The 22749-nt window shown below is 43.3% G+C and overlaps 1 protein-coding gene across 2 annotated transcripts in view; it reads left to right on the top strand.

The window, feature by feature from the left end:
• The window catches only part of DNAH2 (dynein axonemal heavy chain 2), a 3497426-nt gene that overhangs the window by 873177 nt on the left and 2601500 nt on the right, over window positions 1-22749 (top strand). For both annotated transcript variants that reach the window (XM_078670326.1, XM_078670327.1), the window contains one exon: window positions 6369-6530. In XM_078670326.1, the coding sequence (XP_078526452.1) occupies window positions 6369-6530 (162 nt within the window). The remainder of the gene's footprint in view (window positions 1-6368; window positions 6531-22749) is intronic.

Raw genomic sequence — 22749 nt, 5'->3', positions numbered from 1 at the left:
TCACCAGTGACCCCCTTACAGCCAAAACTAACCTCCACAAAGGAATGAAGGCTGTCACCAAATGGATGAGGAGCAGCCAACTGAGGTCCTCATCCTCGGTTTCACCCCCTCGGCCTGGGACGACTCCTGGTGGCCAACAACTCTAGGAACAGCTCCAACACCCACCAACCACGCACGCAACCTAGGGGTCATCCTCGACTCCATCCTCTCCATGACAAAGCAGGTCAACGCCGTCACATCCTCCTGCTTCAACACTCTCTGCATGCTACGCAGGATCTACAAGTGGATCCCCACCGAAACAAGAAGAACGGTCACCCAGGTACTCGTCAGCAGCAGACTGGTCTTCGGAAATGGCCTCTACGCACGAACCTCGGCCAAACTCCTGACACGGCTTCAGCGCATACAGAACGTCTGATCCTCAACATCCCCCGCCGCAGATACATCACACCCCAACTGAGAGACCTGCACTGGCTCCCCGTCAACAAGAGGTTAACATTAAAGCTCTTCACCCACGCACACAGAGCACTCCACAGCACCGGACCAGCCTACCTCAACAGGCAACTCAGCTTCTACTCCCACACCCGCCAGCTCTGCTCCGCAGACCTCGCCCCGGCCACGGTCCACCGCATCCGAAGAGCGACCTCCAGCAGCAGATCGTTCTCCCACATCGCCGCCAAGACCTGGAACACCCTCCCCATCCACCTACTGCAGACCCACGACCTGCTGACCTCCAGAAGACTCCTTAAGACCTGGCTTTTCGAGCAGTAACAGCACCCCCCACCCCCCAGTGCCTTGAGACCATCACGGGTATGTAGTGCGCTCTACAAATGTTTTGATTGTTTGATTGCCTGATTCGCTCTTTCTTCTGTTAGTACCAGAGGGCCCTTGACAAACAGTTAAACCACTCTCCCATGTGTCACCTGATTGCAGACAGTCTTCAGCCCTAACACCCTCTCAATTGATCCCTACCATAGACTAGGCCTCGCAACGCTCAGACATACAGATAGATAATGCATATCTTCATGACAGAGGATTTAGCAGTCTTCATTTAGTGTAAAATAGGCGCATGCCCTTGCTTTTGGGGTGTGGACTAGTAGGATTGCAAAGCTGTAGAACTTAATACACCTTTGAGCAGATGAGGGATGCCTTAACAGCAAGGCACATTTGTTTTCTTGTTTTGTGCCCACTGGAGAGAGCTAAAAGTCAAATAAATTGTTTTTTTTGGTAGAAAGAAGGTGAGAAAATCAACTTAGCATATATGCACTGCAAGATTAAACTTTAGTAAATCTGAACTGCAGATTTGATTGTAAAACACATGACAGAACAAATCCCTCAAGAATACACCTTACAACAATGAATGTTTAGTATTCTGTGGTCTTGGTATACTCTAAATGCAAGAACGCTTCTTTCTAGAAGCAAAGGGGTTGCCCTGAAAACAAGAGTGCCAGAGTCGCTTACTTGCCTCTCAGACTTTGTTCTAGATCAACAATTGTGAAGAGAGAAGGTTAATAAAAGAAACAAGTTAGAAGGCCCCTCACTAAATGATATTTCCCCAAGCAACAGTTACAGCGAACAGAAACATTGAACATTTTGTTATTATTCTTTTGGGAACTTCATCACCATCTTGAAGCTCAATGATTAGTTGAAACTTCAAACGACACCTCCAGTTTAGTGCCTGCTACCATGAGGTCTATCTGTCCTCACTAGACCACTCTATTCAAACTTTACACACTCAAAATACAGCAAATATGGGTATGTGGCATTTACGCGGTCAAAATACCTTGTCCTTCCAATGGGATTTGGAAAAAATTAAAATTTACCAGGCATAAATTTAGTACAGAAGTGAAGGGGCAGAGACAGAAAAAGATTATATGAGCACCACTCACTGATGAACTGTTTCAAAGCTTCATTTTTGCAGCTACCAGCAGGCTTAGAATACTACTAAGTGGCATCAGCTGCAAAGCTCTATGTTGGAGATGAGCAAGAGGTTTGTTGTACAGTATTTGAGATTATTCTGCCCATTTTATGAGTGCAGGGATATTTAGTCGGTATTAGAAAACGTTTAAAAAGGCATGAATCAGAGCTACACATCAGTGTTGGTTGCACATCTCTACTTTGCGCTGTAATTCAGTCAGGTTTCTGTTGGGCTGTTATTGTTTGTAGCATAAGGGCTAAAAGCGTTACTTTTCACTTTTTACCATAGGTGTCACTCTGTTAAAAGCTGAAAATAAACTGCTGATCAGTGACCATTGGTCACTACCATTTTTCCCCTCCCTCACCTTCTTGTAGGGACTTTCATTGGTGGTCACCTGAAAGTTTCTCGTTTTTTCCACATCTTGTTTGGTTTTGAGCATATATCTGGTTGTTCCTATGACCAAGTCTGCTCCTTTGTGAGGTCTGTCCTATTAAGGAGGCCTGAGAGTACTGTTGTGCCAACTTGTCGAAGAAGATATGGCAGACTTCTACTCACCTATGTTATCAGATTTTAGAATGTTTGAGTCTTCTAGTTAGAAACTTTGATCTGAAACTTGGCAAGTTTAAGTAAGGTCATAGGTAGTTTGAGCTATAACTCTGTGATCAATTTTTCTCTCACCTGTTTATGATTTATTTTGGGATTGCCACCTGAAGAGCTTATTTAGCTACCCATCTCTCTTTTAAGTCCATCACCATTGTTGTAAATTCTAGATGCGCCAGATTGCAGGCCTTCCTACCTCCAGGTTAATGTCAGTGGTACATTAATCTCTCAGGCTTTCACGGCATGCTGTCTTCTTACTTCACTACTCCCAAGCAGTGCTGTCTCCTCGGTTCCTATTGCTCAATGTATAATTTACCAGGATTTCAACATTGTCCTTATTTTAATGAAATACTGAAGGTAAGGGGTGCATAAAGATACTTATTGTTTCTTTTCATGATTGTTTGCAAACCCCACTGTGGGCTAACTGGTCCAAGAGTGTGTCTCCTCCATGCGACAGAGGCGTGTCTGCGAGAGCTAGAGTAAGACCAATGACTCAGTTGAAAAAGGTCATTAGAGGGTTTCAGAAACTAGATGCTCTCCAGAACCTCTCAATATTCAGTGTCATGCTAAGGCATCCCACCTAAAACCCTCTAGCTGAGTCTGGGCATTCACATGTAATCCATACTCAATGTTGACCACCCTGCTTAGGAGGAGGGGCGGTTGTAATATTGTGATACCAAAATATTTTATCTTGAATGTTAATTTAAAAAAAAGATAGTGAAGGTAAGTATATTTAGTAAGGATTTACAGTACTTAACTCCACATATGTCACTTGAACATATACATCTATTCAGCATATGTGGATGTGAAGTTGAGAATAGTGTGTGTATGCTCACTATTTTGACCATCATATTTTTTTCATGGTATTTCAAACACAATAGGTCACATATTAATTTTTCTCCTCTTCACAATGAAGTGCCCTGGCCAAATCCAGTTTCTAAAGTCCTGTAATTTAGTTTTTGCCAGTAGTTTGAGTCTGCTCAGGGACTAAACGGTCTTCTCTCCCATGACAGACTCTGCCACACTGTTGACTTTAGGCTAGCTCCCTAATCTGGGTGTGGTGACACTGCTTGGTTGCTGCAGTATGAGCTCAAGCCGGTCTTCCCGTTTTAGAAACATGATGCTCTTTCCTCCCTGGGCTTTTGGCTATGAGTCAAATCTGTGTCAGTAATTGGAGGCATCCTTATCAAGGACTTTGATATTTATCCCTCCCTCTTGCCCAATCACGTCTTGCTCAATGGGAGATGTATTATCATCCTTGTGCAGAGACATCTGAACTCTACAACCATATCAGGATTGATGCTAAGTCCACACACAAAGGCTCTCCCCATGAGACATTTGGCAGAGAGTATGGGTTTGAGAGAAGGAAACCCATGACAACTTGTCAATCTGTGGGGATAGACTGTTATATTCCTTGATAGAGGAGACTTACCATATGATGGGCACAGCCAAATCCAAGCATTACTACCAGCTGTATTTCACTTAAGTGAAGGTTAAATCTTTCTTTGGCCAAGGCCATGGCCATAGGCAAGCAACCAACGTGTCTTCCTCTGACTCAGCACTTAAGTTGATAAAGGTTTGATTAATGGTCAAACTACACGTGCCACACTGGCCTCAGCCTAACACAGGCCAAAAAGTTCCATTGACTCCCTTGTGAAGTAGACATTTTCCAACCATACAAACTGTAGTAGATAGATGATATACCATTGGGAGCAAGAGTGCAAACCTGGAGTAGAAGGTTTTTCATGAATTGGCCCTTGGGTGCGCTCTTTGATTTGTACTTCAAAAGGATCAGAAAAAGTTGCTTCTCTGATTAGGTTTTCATCTCTTTTGATAATGTGTATGTGGGCATAGCAGTACCCGGTTTGTTCGACGGCGACGCAGAGGTTTTCCCCCTTTTTTGGGGCTTTGTCATTCTTGCAAGGTCCCACTATATTTACGAATCATTTCGGCCATTATCGTGTACTCCTTTAAATATCGGAAGAGGCCACTGTTTTGAAGATATTGACGGCTCGTATTTTCTAAACTACTAAGATAGGTAGTTTACATTTCGACTCCTGTATTCTGGTTGACTGAGGAACTTTTCGCCTACCTCTGTGATCTACCGGCCTATTACCTTCTGATATTCTGCTAACTTAGTGCTTCGGTGTATCTACTTATGTAGAATCCAAGATACTCCAGTCCATTTGGGAATTATTTCCGTCTGTCTTCAGTTCACGGTATCCCTAAAAAAAGAACTATCGCCTGTAGGTTGCCTAGAGAGCCTCTTCAGCCCAGCTGTGCACACTGTATTATGCTACTATTCTTCTGATGACTAATCCCGGGTCACGAATTATGATTAAAATGCTGAAATGTGCACCCTGAAGAAGGAATTTTTATTGTGTCTTGTGTACTTTCCGAAACATGCACCGGCGCTTCTCTCACCCCCCCTTTTTTTGTTAGTGTTTGGTATGGTACTATTGTATATTGTTTTTTTGTAATGTTGGATGTTTTAATTATTCTTTCGCTATTTAATGTGTTCTTGATTCATTTTATGTGCTCTAGGGTTGTTGGTGATATAGTGTGTACATTTATTTGTGTTTTTCCTGATATTGTTTTTTGTGGGTTGGGCTTGTGAATTTAATGCAACGGTTGTATTGTCTTTTGTGATATTTTTTATGTATTCTCGTGGAGGATTTTTTTGTATATGTTTTGACCTTTTTTTAAAAAAAAGGTCAGTTCAGCTGTTCTGTGGGTGAATGTCTTTATATCTTGGAGCTACTGCCCTTACTTGAATTATAGTTGGGGACATCCTTTGATGTTCTTTAGGATAGCAGTACCCAGAACCACAATTCCCACACTGATAACCTCCTGTATGTGGCACTGCAACACTGAGAACAGGATATCTTTCCTCACAACTGTCCATGCAATACGCCACTGGAGTACCAATGGCTTTATTCGCTCTACTGCATTCTATAGGCATATGCCCATTTGTGATTGGTTAGGAACTGAAAAAATTTAACATGTAGGACTTGCAAATATATGTAAAAGAGGCATAAAGGTACTTGTAATCTAGAACTCTGTGTTCCAGCCTACTTCTTCCCACTCCTCTGCCTTTAATCAGAGGAACTATACTGATAGGTACCTTATTAATGAAGGAATTGATGCAGGTCTAAAGCATTGCAAAGCCCTCAGCATTGTTGTGTTTGGCGTGAGAACAAATGCATGATAGTTGTTACACATTTGTGCTGTTGTAACAGCTTTGGGATGCAATAAAACCAGAAGTAATACCTTAACTGAAGCATTTAATGTACCTTTGTATACAAGAAAACATTAGTTGGGATAGTTTAATGTGCTTACACTTCCTAGTGTGTCTCGCGTAAGATACAGCCTTTTGGTGATGTTGTTGAAGTTGGAATGATGCCTTGTGGGAGGGATAGCATGTGATATAAAGTCAAGGTAGTGGTGGGGGAGCAAAAGAAGAAAAAAGAGGCAGATAAACTGAAGATCTGTTTCACAGTTACAGTCTAAATGACAAGTATTGCAATGATTTGCTCGGCTGTTAAGGTAAGGGCAAATAAAATACCAAACAAACATATTGTGCAGAAATATCTAAGAATTAGGGTTATGTTTCATCTAGAGAGGAGGTGAGTACCAGTGAACTGAAAATACAGTCAGTTGTAGGCACTGTGAAACTTCATACTAATATTGATCAAGTGCCTAGATACCTTCACGGGTGACAAGTAGCAGTCTACCAATCTACTGATTGATTGATTGATCAAGCAGATAAAGACCATAAAGTAGTCCATGAATGCCACGATGGAAAAGATCTCTCCCACAGTTACATGAATTCTCTCTTAACCCCTTCCTCTAGGACCTGGATGCCATACAACAGGTGTGGGAAGCCACAAAAGAGTGGGAAACCCACTGGGCGGAATGGAAGGTGGGTCGTTTCGAGACCCTACAGACAGACAACATGGAGAATATTGCCTCTGTGTTGTTCAGGAAGCTGCAGAAAATGGGGCGTGAACTGAAGGTATGCTAAAAGAGTCTTTTTTTTAAACAAAGGTAATGGATGATGGGATATGCTCTTATCTGCTAACTGATGTACTTGATCTTTCATTTCTATTGTTCACCATAGCTGGTCCTTCTGCTCTATTGTTTTGTATTTTTGCGTGGCCCAAGTATACTCTCGAAAACAGTCATTGACAAAGTGAATCTGTCTGGACTATGGTGGGGAAAAGTGTTATTTATTGTAGTGAATTTACGTTGTTATACATGTGTACACACAAATAGATACCTCACATACAGGTATGCATGGACGCTCAGACAATGCATGGAGAGGCACGTGCAAAAACAGATGGATGCTGTAGCTGGCGTTACTCAGATCTCACAGTCATATAACTTATATAGCTGACTATCTCCAAGACAAACAAACCGATAAGCATGGTCTCTAGACTTCTTGAAGCCTCAGCTCTGACATGGCAAAGCAAAGTTAAAGTTATGCAAATTTTGCAGTTGTCAACTCCTGTATAGCAGTTGCATCGCAGGACACAGAAGCTTCATAGTTCTAGGCCCCACCCGACAATCCTACAAATGCCTGAATGTATAGTGTTTTGAGTTATATTGTGAGATATGACACATTTGTAACAACTGAGCAGAAATGTAAACAAATTGTGGTTGAATGTCTTGGCTCCAGTGTTAGACGTACAGTGTTGTTTGTCAAATCAAGTCAAGGACATTTGTAAAGCGCACAAATCACACCCGAGGAGTCTCATGGCTCTTGCAGACGGCTCTGACAAGTGAATTAAGAAGGTTTAATTTACAAAAAGCCAGGTCTTCAGCTTCTTGCGAAAGCGGCTGTGTTCAGGGATAATGCGAAGATTAAGAGGCATTTTATTCCATGAGGCGGGGCGAGAAAAGAAAAAGCACGACCGCGATTTCTGGAGGGTTGTATTCTGAGGGGCGTCAGCAGAGACTCATTACTAGATCTGAGTTCTCTTCGAGGCTGGTACCATCTTAGCTTTTGAGACCAGTATTTTGGACCGTTTCCATACATGTGTTTGTGAACCAAGCATAGAGTTTTAAAAAGGATTAGTTTTGTCACCCGGAGCCAGTGTAGGCTTTTTAAACAGGGGGCCGATGAGGATCTTCGCGGAAGATTGAGAACTAACCGAGCTGCAGTGTTCTGAAGAACCTGGAGCCTGTTCAGGTGGTGTTCATTTATGGGGAGTAAAAGCGCATTCCCATAATCCATTCTATTTATGATAAGACCCTGAACTAGGGGTTTTCGGGCCTCGACGGGGATCAACTTAAAGACCTTCCTCAAGCTGCGCATTCGTCCAGAGTAAGTGCCCTCAATGTGATTGATTTGGTTTTTCATGGATAGTTTATTATCCATGTAAAAACCCAGGTTCTGGACTGATTCCTTAGGCATTGGACAGCTGCCCAGATTGGTTGGCCACCAATCATGTGTCCAGTGTTCAGCAGCTTTGCCAAAAAGCATAATTTCTGATTTGCTGCCATTTAGCTGAAGGTGGTTGGCGTTCATTCATTTCTCAACATGGGTCAGGCAATTTTTGAAACGCTGTTTGGTTTCATTTGGATCTAGGCCCAGTGTGATTAGAATCTGGGTATCGTTGGCATAGGACAGAACATCAAAGCCATAGGCTCTGATCACTCTGGCCAATGGTGTCATATAAACATTGAAAAGCGTTGGGCTCAGGATGGAGCCCTGCGGAACACCCATCTTAACAGGTCTTTCACCTACTATGTTTTTGTCAATCTGGAGAGCTGTTACACGATCGGATAGGTAACTAGTGAACCATTTTAGGGCGTTTCCTCTGACACCAATCTCCCAAAGCCGTTGAATTAAAATGCGATGGGAGATGGTGTCAAAGGCCGCAGACAGGTCAAGCAGGACGAGGATTGTTGATTGTTGTTTGTCTAAAGCCAATCTGATATTGTCAGCAACCTCGACCAACGCTGTCTCCATGCTGTGTGATGCCCTGAAGCCAAATTGTGAAGGGTCTAAGAGTCCTTGGTTTTCAAGGTGGCTCACAAACTGTTTATTGACAAAAGATTCGAACATTTTCCCGAAATATGGGAGTAATGAGATGGGCCGGTAGTTCAAAAGGATGTTGGGGTCGGCCGTGGGTTTCTTTAAGATTGGTCTAACTCTTGCTGCTTTCCATGTTGTAGGGATTTCTGCCTCCGAGAGTGACTTGTTGAAAAGACTGGTCAAATGTTCCACCAGTGCCGGGGCAAGAGTAGAAAAGAGTTTGGGGGAAATAAGATCAGTGGGAGACCCGGACTTTATTTTCAGCCCGACTGACATGGTCGCATTGCTATCAAATTTTACAAATTCATTCAAAATATGCGGCGGGTCGGATGACAATTTTGCCAGAGCTTCAGGCTGCGTTGTATTTTGATGAGGAGGAAAGGAGAGGTGGATAGCAGTTGTTTTTTCCTCAAAGAATTTAGAAAGAGTGACAGTCCACTCTTGGGAATTCGGTATTGCTGACGGGTTACTGGAGGTGTTAAATTCTTTCAAAATTTGGTAAAGTTCTTTAGAGGAATTTTCAGCTTTGTTTATTCGCTCCGTAAAGAATGCTCTTTTTGTTGCCTTTATGTCACTCAGATAGCCAGAGTGCAATATTTTGTATGCTTTGCGGTCGGCCTTATCTTTGCTTTTCCGCCATTTTTTCTCAGCAACTCTACATAGAGATTTAGTGGTTTTTAGTTGCTCTGTAAACCTAGGGGCAGTTCTAATCTTACACTTGACTTTACTCAGGGGGGCAATTTTGTCCAGTGCTGTCTCTATGGCATTGTCAAGATGTTGTGCTGCTATACTTGCGCTCCTGGTAGGAGTTACCAAATCAGAGTAGAAATGTTTTGAGAACAGGGGTAATGTGATTTTTTTCAAGGGCCTGCGTAACGTAAGTTCGCTTTCTAGGCCATTTTGGTTATGGTGATGGGAATGGTAAATTTCAATAGGTAATGATCTGTCCAAAGTAATGAGATGGGAGGGTCTAACTTAATATCAGGGCAATTAGAAAAAAGGAGGTCCAACGTGTGACCAGCCCGATGTGTGGGGCCTATGACCTTCTGGGTGAGACCAAGAGTGTTCATGTTGGAAATTAACTTTTCAGTATCCAGGTTACATTGTATTTCCGCATGGTAATTAAAATCACCTATCAGGAGGAATTTATCAGAGGCTAGGATATGTGGTGCAATGATCTCAAGCAGCTTGTTTGCAAAATCTCCTTTGACGCCAGGGGGTCTATATACTAGAGCACCTTTCCAGACGTTGTTTGAGGATCCCTTAATCTTAAACACGATGATTTTGGTGTGGTTAAAAACAAGGTTTTCCAGACTAACAACGTTTATATTATGGGTGGTTGCAATTAGTAATCTGCCCCCTCTGGTGTCTTTCCTGTCAAGTCGTGTTATTTTGTACTCTGGAGGGAAGGCTGTATGTACGTCGGGAGTGACGTTCTCGTGCAGCCAGGTCTCGGAGACAAAGCAAATGTCCCGGGCTTCTGAGTCAAGGAGGCTCCAAGTTTCTAATACATGTTTAGAAATTGAGTGGGCGTTAAAATATATGGCATTAAGTTGTTTGGCAGCTTTGCAAGTGCTGGACAGATTTGGACTGGGAGATACAAGAGTCTTAATCGAGTTAGAAGGTAGGTAGGGCTAGACGAGAAATTTCAGGAAACCTGCCTATTTCTGCTGCTAGGGCCTCAGTAGGTTCGATCAGGGGGTATTTCTTTTTTTTATTTCTTTACTAGAATATCTAAGACTGGTCATGTTTTCAGGTATTTGGAAAATGATGAAAACAAAAAATAGGTTACCAGAGGAGAGAGATGCAGGGGTCCTGGCGTCTGGCGGCGTTCGGGCGCAGACGGGCTTGCCTTTGGCGCGCCGCTGCTCCTGTTTAAATGGGAGATGGGCGAGAAGAAGCTAGATCGCTAGTTTGTACTTCTGGAAGTGCAACCGGAAGTGGATGGTGCCGGCACCGACCCTGCGTTCAAGCGGCACAAGCCGTGACGGACCTGGGTCAATGGCGGTGATTGAAGGCAGGGAAATGTGAGAAGAACAACAATTAATACGGCGAAAATGTTAAAAGCAGTGAAAAAGTGAGTAAAACAAAGTTTCAATTAGTTCTTTTATTTATAACATACAAGCATTACCAGGTTTAGAGCTAATACAACAACGAGGACCTCGAGTCAGAGGCGCCGCTGCTTGTACTCTCTTTGCCTTTGTATAGGCCCCTGTTATCATATGATCTTATTGCATAGCCACAACCTGATTGTGTTCTCACGTCTCATAACAGATTTGTTTGAACTGTGTGACTTAAGAATAGTTTGCAACAAATATTTTTACTGTCCTTAAAAAACCTGTAACCGAGGAGCTTACAGCAGTAAAATGGAAAGCTTGTTGCCCGGCTGTGATGTTGTCAATGCAGGTTCCTAATAGTAGTGCCAGCCTACCTCCGTCTTCAGCAGGGTCAGGAGTAAGATCTTGTCCTCAAGCACAGGGGTATGGTCTTTCTCCAGTATTAGGGGTGTCTTTCATAGATTCACATGCTTGAATATTCCCCGTCGTCGAAGTGGGAGTCCCACGGTACATAAAATAGTAGTAAAATATACATATATATGTACATGTAGAAAATTATATATAATTATACATATACATAAAATGTAATACATATAAAATATATATGAATATAACAGAAAGTTAAAAGTACCATAGAACTGAAAACAGGCCCATAGAAGCCTAAAAGGGAGAAATCACTTTAGTAACATATCACAGTCATTATAATGGTCCACATTCCAGCCAATCAGGCAACAGCACCCTCTAGAACCTTCTCCTCAGAAGCTCAAGCCCTCAGATTTTCTACCGCACGTCGTGTGAAGGGAGTCTCCCTGAGCTCTGCTCAGTTTCTTCAACTCTTTTGATTACGTCAACCCTGAGATGTCTACAACTAAGAAATCCTTGTTCAGACCTTGTTCATCCTGTGGAAAGCTCCGTCTGTTTCATGAAGATCCTCACAGTAAGTGTATTTACTGTCTTTATCCGGACCATGAAGTTAAGAACTGCAAGTTCTGTAGGACCTTTTCCACAAAGACTCTAGAGGATAGAGAGGCACGTCTCCTTCTGTGGCTAGAGAAGTTGAAGACTTCCGAAGGAGCAGTTTCTGATGTGGAAAGCGTGTCTTCTTTCCACTCTAAAGCCTCTCTCAAGCGTGGGTCAGAGACTGAGATGCCATGTCCTTTTCTGAAGAGAAAGAAGCTCGTCGACGCCTCTAAATCTGTCTCCCCACGGGATTTGCAAGTTTCCACACCTACGGGACCTGGTTCTCTGGCGTCGCAATCCCAAGCTGTGCCCTCGTTATCTAAATCGGGCGCCAGCTCGTCGACGGAACCGTTGACGCGTCTGTCGACGACTACGAGATCCGTCGACGCTGTGCCAACGTTGACGACGACATGTTCTATGTCGACGAAGACTACGACAACAACGTCGACCTCGTCGTCAACGCTTCCAGAGGTGAGGCCTATTTCATCTATTTTAAAGATTTCGTCGACGGCCGTTAAACCGGCCTCATCGACGCCTGTGCTGAAGCATTCATCGTCGAAGACTCCGTCGACGCGCCCTTCGTCGACGGCCTCCTCTTCATCGACGACAACATCCTCGTCGACGGCCAAGACCTCGTCGACGGCCAAGACCTCGTCGACGGCCAAGACCTCGTCGACCTCCAAGACCTCGTCGACGGCCAAGACCTCGTCGATGGCCAAGACCTCGTCGACGGCCAAGACCTCATCGACGTCCAAGACCTCGTCGACGGTTATGTTGACGGCAAGATCCACGTTGACGGTGCCGTCTACGTCGACAGTTCCTCCTATGTCAACGACTTCATCTTCGTCGACGACTCCGTCGACAGCACGGACATCTACGTCGACTAAGGAGAAGATATTACCTCCATCTGCTGCCATCTCGTCGACGGGACCGTCGACGGCGCAACATTCACTCGCTACAGCAACTATTTTTACGGTGGTTACAGGTTCTGTGGTGAAACGGCCTGTTCCATTGAGTCCAATGACTGAAACTCTGCCAACAAAATTATTTGAGACTGCAGAAGACGACTCTGATGACGATTCCTACGTCAATGAGGTATTTCGTCCTTCTAACAGTCCATCTGAACTTAATATAAAGTGCCAGGAAGAAGATGACGAGTATGATGAGGAAGGAGATGCTCTTTTTCCTGTTCAGGATGCTCGCTTTGAGGCACCACATGAACAACGTATGACGCAAATACCGTCTTCTCTGGTGACCAACTTGCAGAACATGTTGATGATTACAATCGCAGGTTCTCTCCATCTGCACCTACCTCACCAAGTCCTCATCCTGCAGCGCCAACACCAGTACATGCAGAAATACCGCAGTCGCCAGCCCATCCGCAGCCAGATACGGATGTCCATCAAGACACTGATCAAGATGACGTCCTCGCGGACTGGGAGGATTATAGAGCTCAAACGCCATCTACCCCACCGACATCGCCTTTGCCTTCTCCGCCGGTGGACATTGGAAGTTTTCATAACTTAATGGTGCGTGCTGCCAAGCGCTTCCATTTAACGTTAGAGATGCAACAAACGGATTGCTTCCTCTACGACTTCAAAGATCAGCCTCTTAAACAGACGCATACCATCCCAATCATTGACTTTATTTGGCAGGAAGGCCTTAAACTTATGGCACGACTAAACTCCATCCCGGCTGTATTACCACGCCTGGACAATAAGTACAAGGCGCCTGCAGACTCTCCAGTATGCCTTGTCTCTCATCCCAAGGCGGACTCCGTTGTTACTCAGCGCTGCCCAGAAACGTTCGAGGAATCCAGCTCCTCCTCTAACCTCCCCTCCAGACCAAGAGGAACGACGGTTGGATTCTATCGGCAAGAAGTTTACCACCATGGCTGCCACAACGGTCAGAGCGTCTAACTCCCTGGCCATCCTTGGGAGGTATTACCGACAAATGTGGTCTGAGATTGCGGCTTTAATTAACCAGCTCCCGGATTCTGTCCGCACCGAGGTCCAGATGATAGTCCAGGAGGGAGAAAAGATCTCTGCAGAGATTATAGATTGTGCTGTTGACATCTCATCAACAGGATTCAGACAACTTGCCAGAGCTGCCGTTTTACGGCGCCAGGGCTGGCTCAAATCAACAGCTTTTCGGCCCGAGGTGCAGGCGAGAATTCTGGACTTGCCATATGATGGGGACTCACTTTTTGGCAAGCATGTTGATGACACTCTTGAATCCATTAAAAAGGACACAGATACTGCTCGTGCCTTAGGAAGCCTTCAGTACAGGTTGCGGCCCTTTCGAGGAGCACGTGGCAGAGGTAGCTCTTCCAATTTCCGTGGCTCCTCCCAGTATCGCTCCTATGGCGACAACAAACAAAGGTACAGCTATCAATCTCAGAATCGCCAGTCCGATTCAAGACCTTATCGGAGGAAACCTAATTACAGAGGAGGAAACACCTCCAAAAAACAGTGACTTTCCCGACAAGTGTTCTCCGACTCTGAAAATTGGAGGTCGAATCTCCCAAAACTTCTCCAACTGGTCTCGTATCACCTCGGATCGTTGGGTCCTGGATGTCATCTCGAAAGGACATGTTCTCGAGTTTACAAAATTTCCACCCAGCCGTCAACCTTCTGGTCCCCCACCACCTCATTTAAAAGATCTGTTGGCTCAAGTCAAGATCATGATACAAAAAGGTGCTGTCGAAGTGGTCCCTCGAGCACAACAGGGAAGGGGCTTTTATTCCCGCTTCTTTTTAATCAAGAAGAAATCGGGTGAATGGTGCCCCATTCTGGACTTACGAGCCCTCAACAAATTCATCAAATCACAAACTTTCCGAATGTTGACCCTCCTGGAAATTTTGCAATACCTCAATCCCGGAGAGTTCCTCTCCACTATCGACCTACAAGATGCATATTTCCATGTGCCAATACATCTCAAACACCGGAAATATCTTCGCTTCACTGTCTGATCGAAGCACTTCCAGTTCAAGGTGTTGCCTTTCGGCCTTCGATCAGCGCTGAGAGTCTTCACGAAGATCATGGCTCCAGTTGCGGCTTTCCTGCGCCTGCAAGGCGTTCAATTTTATCCTTATCTAGACGATTGTCTAATAAAAGCCCAGACACATCAAGAAGCAAGACAGCATACCCAGACCTGTCTGTCACTATTTCACGCCTTAGGCCTTTCCTTGAATCAGGAGAAGTCTCATCTTCGCCCATCACAACAGAGAATCTTTTTAGGAGCATTAATCGAATCTCGTCTGGCACAGGTGTTCGTGTCCCAGGAGCGACAACTTTGCATCCTCAGGATGGTCGCTTTCCTCAAACTAAAAAAGTCAGTTTCTGTCCGGATCCTGAAATCTTTTCTGGGCATGGCCTCCTCTTGCATACATCTGATCCCACATTGCAGACTTCACATGAGTCATACAGGAGGAGGTGGACAAACAATGGAGACAGGTTTCGGGGTCGTTCAACGACAAACTCTACCTGACCCCCTGCATTCAAACAGCTTTGGAATGGTGGGCTCACCTTCCAAATATCGCCGCGGGCGGCCTTTCCAAGAAACACCTCCTTCGCTCACCCTCACAACGGATGCTTCCTTAGAGGGTTGGGGGGCACACCTAGAAGGCATGTCAGTCAAGGGCAAATGGACGACAGCTCAACGCAGATGGCATATAAATCATCTAGAACTCATTCATTTCATAAGGCTTTATTCGGAACAAGAAACTATGTCCATAAAAGCACACATAATGTTTAAAACAGATCACAATTACAATACAATTACATAAGCGATTAGACAATCAATGTTAAAAGGAAAACATAATATACAAGCGGGGTCAGAATAAATATTTAAAAACTCATGCTTTTCCTGACACTAATTGCTTTAAGCAGGAAAGTAGCAGTAAAAAAACAAACATCAGGATGATGCAAGTTAAAAAGCAATTTCATAGAGTCATGAACTGTCCTGACACCAAACGTTACGAAAATAGGTTTTAAAAAGGTTTTACGAAAATTCCCATACAATTGACACAGCAGAAGAAAGCGCATAGTGCTTTGTGCAGAGATATTGTCACACAGGCAGGGGCCAACAGGGTGCTTATTCAGGGAAGGGAAAGCAACCAGGTTATGCACAATCCCCATCCTTAACCTTGTTAAAACAAACTGATGGGAACATATCAACTGAAATGGAAACGGTTTTGTGTCTGGTGCCACAAAGAAACTCTTGATCCAATGCACGCTAAGCCGGAGCAAATCCTGCCTTTTTTACTATCTTTAGCAAAATCAGGACTTTCTCATTCCACTCTTAAAGTCTTTTGGCAGTGATTTCCTGCTTTCGTCATGATGGCACCACATCTCTGTATTCCTCTCGGATCATTCGACAGTTTTTTAAAGGCCTCTTTCGACTGTATCCGCCAATTCGTCGTCCTCTACCTCCATGGCACTTGAATCTGGTTTTATCTCAACTCCTATTACCTCCTTTTGAGCCAATCCATTCAGCAGATTTTAAATTTCTCACGTGGAAGGTTGTTGCTCTTCTGCTCGCACTGACGTCATCACGGCGAGTAAGTGATATCCAAGCATTCACAATCCAACCTCCGTTTCTCCAATTCTCCAAGGACACTGTTACTTTGCGTACGAATCCAAAATGTATTCCCAAGGTGCCCTCGGATTTCCATCTGAATGAGCCAGTAGTTCTCAGAACTTTCTTTCCAAATCCTCAGTCTCCGGCTGAGCGTTCTTTACATTCCCTGGACTTAAACCGCTGCCTTAAATTTTACATCCAGCGCACCGCACCTTTTCGTAAATCAGACCAGCTCTTTGTGGCCTATGGACGACTATGCAAAGGACAGCCAGTCACCAAACAATTCATTACTAGATGGATTTCTTCTGCCATCTTCTTTTGCCATTGCAAAGCCGGAAAACCTCTTTCTACTCCGGTATGAGCACATTCGACAAGGGCAGTGGCATCGTCTACCGCCCTCTTTGCTGGAGTGCCTCTACACCAGATCTGCAGAGCGGCAACGTGGTTGAGCAGACACACGTTCATGAGGCACTATTGTCTGGAATCAGCGGACGCAGCGGATGCTGCTGTGGGCCAAGCTGTGCTACGAAATCTTTTTAACTAAGGTGAGCCTCTGTTGCTTCCCGCCTCCTGTCATAAAAGGTTTTAAATTATGTTTCACTGTATGCTATTTGAATAATAGTATAGTGTTACTTCTCTGGTTTTGCATTACATTTTATGACTCATGTAATATTTTACTGCTTTCTACTCTTATTCAAGCATGTGAATCTATGAAAGACACCCCTAATACTGGAGAAGAACATTAGTTACTTACCTGTAAACTGTGATTCTCCAGTATTGGTGTCTTTCATAGATTCACATGCGACCCACCCTTCCTCCCCTCAGAGGCTCGCTTCTCTTCATGCACTCATGGTTACTTTGGTGCTACGAAAATCTGAGGGCTTGAGCTTCTGAGGAGAAGGTTCTAGAGGGTGCTGTTGCCTGATTGGTTGGAATGTGGGCCATTATAATGACTGTGATATGTTACTAAAGTGATTTCTCCCTTTTAGGCTTCTATGGGCCTGTTTTCAGCTCTATGGTACTTTTAACTTTCTGTTATATTTATATATATTTTATATGTATTACATTTTATGTATATGTATAATTATATATAATTTCTATATGTACATATATATGTATATTTTACTACTATTTTATGTACCGTGGGACTCCCACTTCGACGACGGGGAATATTCAAGCATGTGAATCTATGAAAGACACCAATACTGGAGAACCACAGTTTACAGGTAAGTAACTAATGTTCTTACACCTCAAGAGGACAGAGCTACACATTGTACTCTGGTCCTCTTCTTCCTCTACCCAAATGTGTAGACCTTTCTTCAAGACAACGGTGAACACTGGATGCTGCAAGGGTCATGTACTATCCTGTTGTGGGTTACTTGCCCAAATCCATCTGTCCACTCAGATACAAAGTTAATCGCGGAGTTTAGGGGGAGCCAATCCTGACAAGGTGCATTTTTTTGTTTTCAGTATGCCACAAATTCATGGCACCTTGTGACTGAGGAGCTGTCACTTTTCTGTGGTGCTGCATTATGTATTTGCTGCCAGACAAAACTGGATAAGAAACTGCTGTTGCTGGAGTCTTCCCTCCCTAGCAGCCCAGAGTGTGGAACATATAGGCTTGGCAAATAAACCACACATTTAGCTGTGCATCATATCTTCTTTTTACAAAGGGCACACTGTATGTGAAGTGATATTTAGATGTACCCCAAGTTTATTTGATGTTTCTTTCTCATTTCTGTGGATAAGCTCAAGCATGAATATCATCAGTAGTTCATATTTTGGTATTCTTGAAGGATCAAAACCTGTTATATTTAATTGAGAATGATCAATTCTGATATCATGCCGTAGTTCATTTAATTTCAAAATTCATGTTTAGATGTATATCTACTACATAATAATCATCCCTTTAAGCAAACCATCGTAACTAAACCATATGAGCACCCTACAGTCTTAGTGGGAGCTGCTCACATCTGGGGGACTAGCCAAGGGATGCCCAACCTCGCATGTACCCAAGCACTCTCACACACATAACATTCGATCAGGGGCACCAGGAATCCAGTCATGGCATACTAAATCGATTTACAAGGGGGGCGCTAATAAAAGGTCTCCCTACTGAAATTTGGGTAAAAGGTTCTGTAGCATTAAGGTCTTAAGATAAGGCTCTAGCATCTGTTAATAGCACTATGGCCTGGTCATGGAAACAGTAGTTACACATTCCTAAAGGATCACCTCTACCATCCACATCCAATAGAATCTAGAACCCTGTTTTAGAACACATACAGAACTATTGCAGAGCACCTGGCACCTGCTGAGAGTTGTGGCAAGTGTCTCCGACACAAGAAAGCATACTGGACATGCCAGAATGAGAAAATGAGAAGTGAAGAAGGTTGTCACAGGGACCCAGCACATGGGACTTTCAACCTTGCATAATGTGATACACTTCTTCTGTTCTCCTTCGAAGAACTCCCCAAAAGGCAATAAGCCAGTTATAAAGATGTAGAAAATAACCATGAAAAGGGATCTGCACAGTCACCCTGTCACCGATATGGGATTATGCCACCCCCTCCACCGTTTCTGTCATCCATTCACACACCTAGGCTGAAGTAAGACTAAACTAAAGCATCCCAAAGCGCTGTAGGGATCACCATCTACAATCGCTTTTCTTGTGCTTCAAGTCCAGATGTTGATCAGGCAATGCATCTGAAGTGTACAGATGCAATCTATTTGGTGATTGTGGGGGGATGGGGCAAGGGGTGTTTGGAAGGGAATTTTTAAACCAATGGTGGCACCTCTTTTTAGGTTGGCAAGAAAGTTGAGGTAGGTACTAGTCTTGGAGCATGTGGGGGGGGTATTATATCAAGAGAGTGGGGTGATGGGGCCTGGGGTGTTTAGAAGACATTTTTTAAACCAATGGTGACACCTCTTTTTAGTTTGGCAAGAATGTTGCTCTAGGTACTAGTCCTGGGGCATATGTGGAGGGGGTGTTGTATCAAGATAGGATGGAGCTTTTAAGGTGCTGGCTTTTGAAAGTAACCCCCCCAGCTCTGCAGGTGTAGGGGCATAGTATTCGGCCTGCTCTAGCATCTTGTATTAGCACTTGGAGGTTATGATGTCTGGGGTAGTATCACACTTTCGTGGCATCACCCTGTCATTCCTGAAGCTGACCTCTCATTGTGTGTTCCCCTGGTGAGACTGTAGCAAATTACTGCAGTTGCTGCCCCCAAGCTTTCATCTACAGACACTCACACTGAGTATTTGGTCTCTGACAGGAGGTATTATAGAGTTTCTCCATTGAGGTGCATGATTGGGAAAGCATTCTGCAACCGCTATTGCCAAAAATACTTGCTCCCACATCTCTCTCTCTAGCCCCATATGGACTTGTAGCTACCCTGGCTCCTACTCCAATATAGCACCAGTGCGTACTGCAAGCCAACCCCTAATCTGCAAGGCTCCAGAGTCTGTCGCGATGGCTCCTGCTGCCATCCCTGTCCGCGCCCCCCACTTAAGAGATGCTTTATGCCTGTTTGCTTGGCCTCTGGTGTTCCTGACTCATGATCAGGGCCTGTAGGACACTTGTTCACGTTTTCTAGTTAATTGTGTTTCCTGAACATTCCTGAAGTCAACACTGGAGGGGTTGGAGATTGGGGAGCAGACAGTGATCTTTTTGTTTCTAGAATTGTGCAGCGGTGCCGGAGGCATTGTCTATTCTCCAACTTTGTATCGTTCATAGATTCAGATGCTTGAATTACTCCCCCAGCATTAGTCAGGTATTCCTTGGTAATCAGTGTGTTCATAGAAGTATCTCAATATAGCAGTTGATATTGAAAATAAAAGAAACATGTCTGTAGAGCACAAATGGCCGATTCACCTCATTTTATGTTGTGAAAATTAAACAATCAGGTGGAGGGACCCAGACTTAATTTATAAGAATACAAATCAACCAACAAAAAATCATTTCAAACATTATTGTATTCAGTCACAATAATTTGAATTCTCTATGCATTTAATATTTTGTTTGACATGTTACAGAATTAATACAACAATCCATCAATGGCGACTTGTCTTTCATGCCCAATGCATTTCAAGCTCATGAGAGCTCTTCATCAGGGGCCTGTGAAGTTGAATATAATTTTCAATTAGTGAACTGTTCGTTGTTTTATAGACGTCAGAGTTTACTCAAGGTACAAGGCTTGGACGATTTAACGATTAAAAACACGCAACATGAGTGCTCAAAAGAACCATCTTCCCTCACCCTTGTGTGTAGAAAATATATAGAAAACAGACTCACTGGTCTCGAGAAAAAGAAGTGGGTGGATCAACCTATAGCAAAAAATCGGACGTTACTCATGTGCACAATAGATAATCGAGCCACCTATAGACTCATCTCCAAATGTCTTACCTAATTCTGCAAAGTGATGGTTAACCGATCTATTTCCAAATGACAACTGGCGGGCGTTCAACTTCTCCTGTCGATACAAAGACACAAACAAAAACTGTCTCTATTCTAGACTGCTTCCAAATACTGTACTCGAGTATGTACGGGATCTGCCTCAAACCTCACCTCTGAATTCACTGTTCTACTGTAAAATCACTCGCGTTTGTTCAGGAAAACCTTTGTTCGGCGGTATACTCGCTGCTCGCCTAACTGCTCCTCTTAACCTCAACGCAACGCTATCAAAGTGAAAACTGAAAACGGACTAAACAACTACACGGAAGCGGACTGATCGAGCGCCCGGGAACGGTCGCCATATTGAAATGTGTTCAGCCAAAACTACACCGAAGTGAAAAAGCTTATGGAAGTGCAAAAATTAAGAAAAAATAAAGGGGTGAAAAATAATGAGTGAAAGATAAATGAGTGAATTAACATGTTGCTTAATACATACATATTTACAAGGAATACTGGCATGTGTATTACACATTTCATTTTGCAAACATCAACTTTTAGCAGGTTCAAGGTGAAAGTATCATAAAAGTGTCATAATTGTGTTCATTGTTCAAATGTAATAGAAGGAAAAAAGTTAAATCATCCACGAACAGGAAAAGAAATGAGTTTACATTATAATGGAGATTGCAATTCCAAAAACTTAATCTGTTACATCAAGTGTCCCTGTGGGAAAATTTACACAGGTAAAACGGAAAGAAAACTCAAGACTAGAATATCGGAACATAAGAGTACGATAAGAAATAAAAATTTGAAAAGTAACTTGGCCAAACACTGGAATGAGAATAATCACAACATAGCCCAGATCAGGTTTTCCATTCTGGAAATAGTGAAAACTTACGAGGGGGTAGATCTAACCAGATCCCTCCTCCAAAGAGAAATTCATTGGATCAGAAATCTCGATACACAAGAACCGAGGGGGTTAAATGAAAAAGTTGATTTATCATGCTTTTTATGATACTTTCACCTTGAACCTGCTAAAAGTGGATGTTTGCGAAATGAAATGTGTAATACACATGCCAGTATTCCTTGTAAATATGTATGTATTAAGCAACATGTTAATTCACTCATTTATCTTTCACTCATTATTTTTCACCCCTTTATTTTTTCTTAATTTTTGCACTTCCATAAGCTTTTTCACTTCGGTGTAGTTTTGGCTGAACACATTTCAATATGGCGACCGTTCCCGGGCGCTCGATCAGTCCGCTTCCGTGTAGTTGTTTAGTCCGTTTTCAGTTTTCACTTTGATAGCGTTGCGTTGAGGTTAAGAGGAGCAGTTAGGCGAGCAGCGAGTATACCGCCGAACAAAGGTTTTCCTGAACAAACGCGAGTGATTTTACAGTAGAACAGTGAATTCAGAGGTGAGGTTTGAGGCAGATCCCGTACATACTCGAGTACAGTATTTGGAAGCAGTCTAGAATAGAGACAGTTTTTGTTTGTGTCTTTGTATCGACAGGAGAAGTTGAACGCCCGCCAGTTGTCATTTGGAAATAGATCGGTTAACCATCACGTTGCAGAATTAGGTAAGAAATTTGGAGACGAGTCTATAGGTGGCTCGATTATCTATTGTGCACATGAGTAACGTCCGATTTTTTGCTATAGGTTGATCCACCCACTTCTTTTTCTCGAGACCAGTGAGTCTGTTTTCTATATATTTTCTACACACAAGGGTGAGGGAAGATGGTTCTTTTGAGCACTCATGTTGCGTGTTTTTAATCGTTAAATCGTCCAAGCCTTGTACCTTGAGTAAACTCTTGAGTCTATAAAACAATGAACAGTTCACTAATTGAAAATTATATTCAACTTCACAGGCCCCTGATGAAGAGCTCTCATGAGCTTGAAATGCATTGGGCATGAAAGACAAGTCGCCATTGATGGATTGTTGTATTAATTCTGTAACATGTCAAACAAAATGTTAAATGCATAGAGAATTCAAATTATTGTGACTGAATACAATAATGTTTGAAATGATTTTTTGTTGGTTGATTTGTATTCTTATAAATTAAGTTCATAAAATTCGTGTAAAGAAACTTATACAAGATTGTATGACAAAAGAGTATTTGAAAAAATTAAACTTTAAGGTTTCAGACCGCCCCAGCAACAGTGCATAGAGGTTAAGTGTTCCTCACACTTAAGATATAGTTCATAGTCA

The sequence above is a fragment of the Lissotriton helveticus genome, chromosome 12, assembly GCF_964261635.1.
Source record: "Lissotriton helveticus chromosome 12, aLisHel1.1, whole genome shotgun sequence".
Classification (NCBI taxonomy): domain Eukaryota; kingdom Metazoa; phylum Chordata; class Amphibia; order Caudata; family Salamandridae; genus Lissotriton; species Lissotriton helveticus.
Note: the sequence above shows the minus strand (reverse complement) of the source record. Positions and strands in the feature narration are given on the sequence as shown.